The following is a 3217-nucleotide window of genomic DNA, read 5'->3' on the forward strand; positions in this document are numbered from 1 at the left end:
GAGAGAGAGAGAGAAAGCGAGAAAGAGACAGCTATATAGGTAGTGAGAGCGAATGCGGCGAGGAATAAGGATGCGAGGGATTGAGGAGGGGGGGGGGGAAGGGAAGGGGGAGAGGAGCGACGACTGGGGTCTGAACAGAGCGGAGGAAGAGAACGAAACGAGGGGTTGGAGAAGCCGGTGGCTTAATAGGGAGGAAATTGAGTGCTCGAGCAATATTGAGGAGGATTCGGGATTCGCCAGGATCGTATCCGTCCCGTCCGCTTTTGGATTCCTCGGACGTGCATCGGCTTCCAGCGTAGCGTACCCGCAGGGGTTCTCCACCCACCGCGAATGCTTTTCACGCTGAGACGCACGTGAATCGATTTGCTATGTATTCGATCGTGTCGCGAGCGTGATTCAACGACGGTACTCGCGGTGGCGGCGGCGACGGAAGATCCATCTTTGTAACAAGCTATGCTATTGGCGTGCACTCACCCCGATGATAGTGTTCAGCTCGGTCATGGTCACTTGTTTGGCTCTGTCAAGTGCTGAAGCGACTTGCTGCTGATGCTCCTGAGAGAGAAAAGGCAGGATCTGCACAACGATCGCGTTCAGCCTTTTCGCTATTTCCGTCTGGAAAAAGTTTAATGATACCTATTAAAAAATATCTTGGCAAAATTATTAAATTATCATGCTTATATGTTTACGAGTGTAGAAACAACGCGAAGCAAAGAATGAGAGATTATTCCTAAAGATTGTGAAGGTTTTTTTTTTAGAATATTAATTATATTTAAATAAGCATGAAAAACGAAATAATCACGAGCAGTTAGATATAATAATTATTCGAACAATTCAGCGACTTTAACTTATCAATTTGATATTAATTAAATAATTATCTATTTATCGCTAAGTCAAAAAAAATTTTACGAGCTTAACTGATAAGCAACATGATTAACTTTCATTACTTTTGTTTTATTTGTTTATAAAATTTATCACTCTTTGAATTATTAAAACAAAGAGAAATTACAAAAGTTGTTAAATACAAAAAAAAAACGAACATAGAACGCAGAAATAAAGAACGAGAATCGCAGTGATCATTACAAATTAGTGTACAGAAATTGTTTGAATTTACGAATTTTCTTCATATCGTATTGTTTATCGTTTTCCCTTGTTCAATTAGAAAGCAGTTAAGAGAAATTAGAAGGAAAAAAAACTAGAAACGATAAAAAAGAATATTTCGTTGAGTACTCAATACTTTCCCCTCGATAAGACACGTATTACAACGGGAGGGTGTTCAATCTGACACTCAGGGCCCTCAGGCGGTTTGTTCCGGATCGTTAAGAAAGGTAAGGGCTAGCTTAACGCGCCCTCGCGAAGGAAACGAAGATGCAGGTGCGGCATAACCGACCGAGGGTGTTTACGACGCCCTCCAGTTGGAAGAGACTGCCGGGAATTAAATTAAATCCAGACAAGATTGCCACAGTGGCGCAGGCATTTACACGCACCGTGTTATTTCACTCTAGTCTGACTTACTCCAACATATTTAACATCGAGGAGATACATTGTTTTTTTATACTATTTCGACATTTTTTTCATTAATAGATATTTCACCGTTCCTAAATCCAATTTTTGCTATGTAATTTATCCTTAACATGTGACGTAATTTCCTTGACTTAATCCTGATATTATTTTCTTAATCTACTAATTTTTTTCTAAATATAGAAGAACACTAGCCCATTATTAGGTAATCACATACAAATCTACGCGCCAGGCCGGATAACTCGGCATAATTATTCACACAGCACAATATCACACGGCGCGAAACTCCATTTAATTATCGCGGAATCAACAGGCAGCGCACGGAACGGAGCGGAGCGCGGACCATTTTCGATGCTTTCGTCGAGAAAATGAAATCACTTAATTACCTCAACAAAGCGGCAGCTCCGCCGCTCGTTTCCCTGCCGACGCGTAGAATTCGCACGCTCGAAAGACGCGGAAGCGGAAGCCGATTCGTCGTGAAACAGGAAGTAAACCGCTGATTTCTACATGCCTCTCATTCTCTCCTCCTACCGTATCCTCGGCAATTCGTAAACGCCCCGAAAATATAAGCACAGAGAGTTCGCGGTTGATATAAACGCGAGTTTCCGTCAACGTGTTTTTGCCGCTGCTTAAACGAGTCTCGGATGCTAATTGAAATATCGCCAGACCACTGAAATTCTTGGCAAGTTTCCCTCGAGCTACATCTCGGCGAATGAGCAGGAAAAGAGAAGTGGGGAGAAAGAGAGAGAGAGAGAGAATAGAAAAAGAGAAAAAAAGAGCGAAAGAGTGTGTAAGTGTGTGTACGTACATGTAGAACGAAGATGAAAGAGAACGCGAAGAGGAGGACCTGTTTTAATTATTCGTCGCCCTCTGAGTGCTGGTTATTAAGCCGCTAATTATAATGTACGCGAAAATGAGTCGAGCTATATCGGAGAGACATCATGTATGAGAACAAGAAGGTTTACGCAGTATGCAAAAGGTGCGCAATATGCGATATACAGAATGTGCAATTTTATGGAACATTGAAATTTTAAAGGTACACGTTTTGTGCATATATACGTTATACATACGTATTGGATACGTTATATATATACACGTACGTATCCAAAAGAGATTATGAGTAAACAGGAATTCCATAAAAAAATGATATTCAATATGTAAATATAATTTCACATATAAATTGATTAGATTTTCTATAATAAATTTATGATTTTTTCATAAAACTTTACCCTCTTCATTTTTTCTTATTTAAAGAAATAACTGGTACGAAGCGTTTAATGTGTTTAATAATTGATCTCTGAACATGAGATGGCTCATTATCACAACGAAACTCGAATGTACTTGTATTGTTCGCAAGGATAACACGCGGAGAGTGTGTTCCGTAACGTGCGGTAAAGTCCCATCTACTTGGCGTACTGTACGGCAGTTTGTGGCGGTACTAGAACCAGAAGATTTCAAGCGAGTGGTAGAATGGGAGAGGACATTGTGGGCGAGAAATGGTGGCGACTCCAGGGAGGAAGAGACGACGACGGGGGTGGAGTCGTCGCAAACGTAATTGCGTTGCCAAGAAGTTTTCCCCGGGTGAGAGGTAACCAAGAAAATAATGAATGGCTTGGATGCTCTGCTTCTGCTCTCTCGCTCCAGAAGAGAAAGAGAGCAAGAATGAACGAGAGAGAGAGAGAGAGAGAGAGAGAGAGAA

The 3217-nt window shown here is 41.3% G+C and overlaps 1 protein-coding gene across 1 annotated transcript in view; it reads right to left on the bottom strand.

The window, feature by feature from the left end:
- Nucleotides 1-3217, bottom strand: part of LOC105619186 (protein groucho-1-like) — a 66684-nt gene that overhangs the window by 39527 nt on the left and 23940 nt on the right. The window contains exon 4 of the mRNA XM_012200713.1: nt 475-612. Coding sequence (XP_012056103.1) covers nt 475-612 — 138 coding nt within the window. The remainder of the gene's footprint in view (nt 1-474; nt 613-3217) is intronic.

The sequence above is a fragment of the Atta cephalotes genome, assembly GCF_000143395.1.
Source record: "Atta cephalotes unplaced genomic scaffold scaffold00019, whole genome shotgun sequence".
NCBI classification, from domain to species: domain Eukaryota; kingdom Metazoa; phylum Arthropoda; class Insecta; order Hymenoptera; family Formicidae; genus Atta; species Atta cephalotes.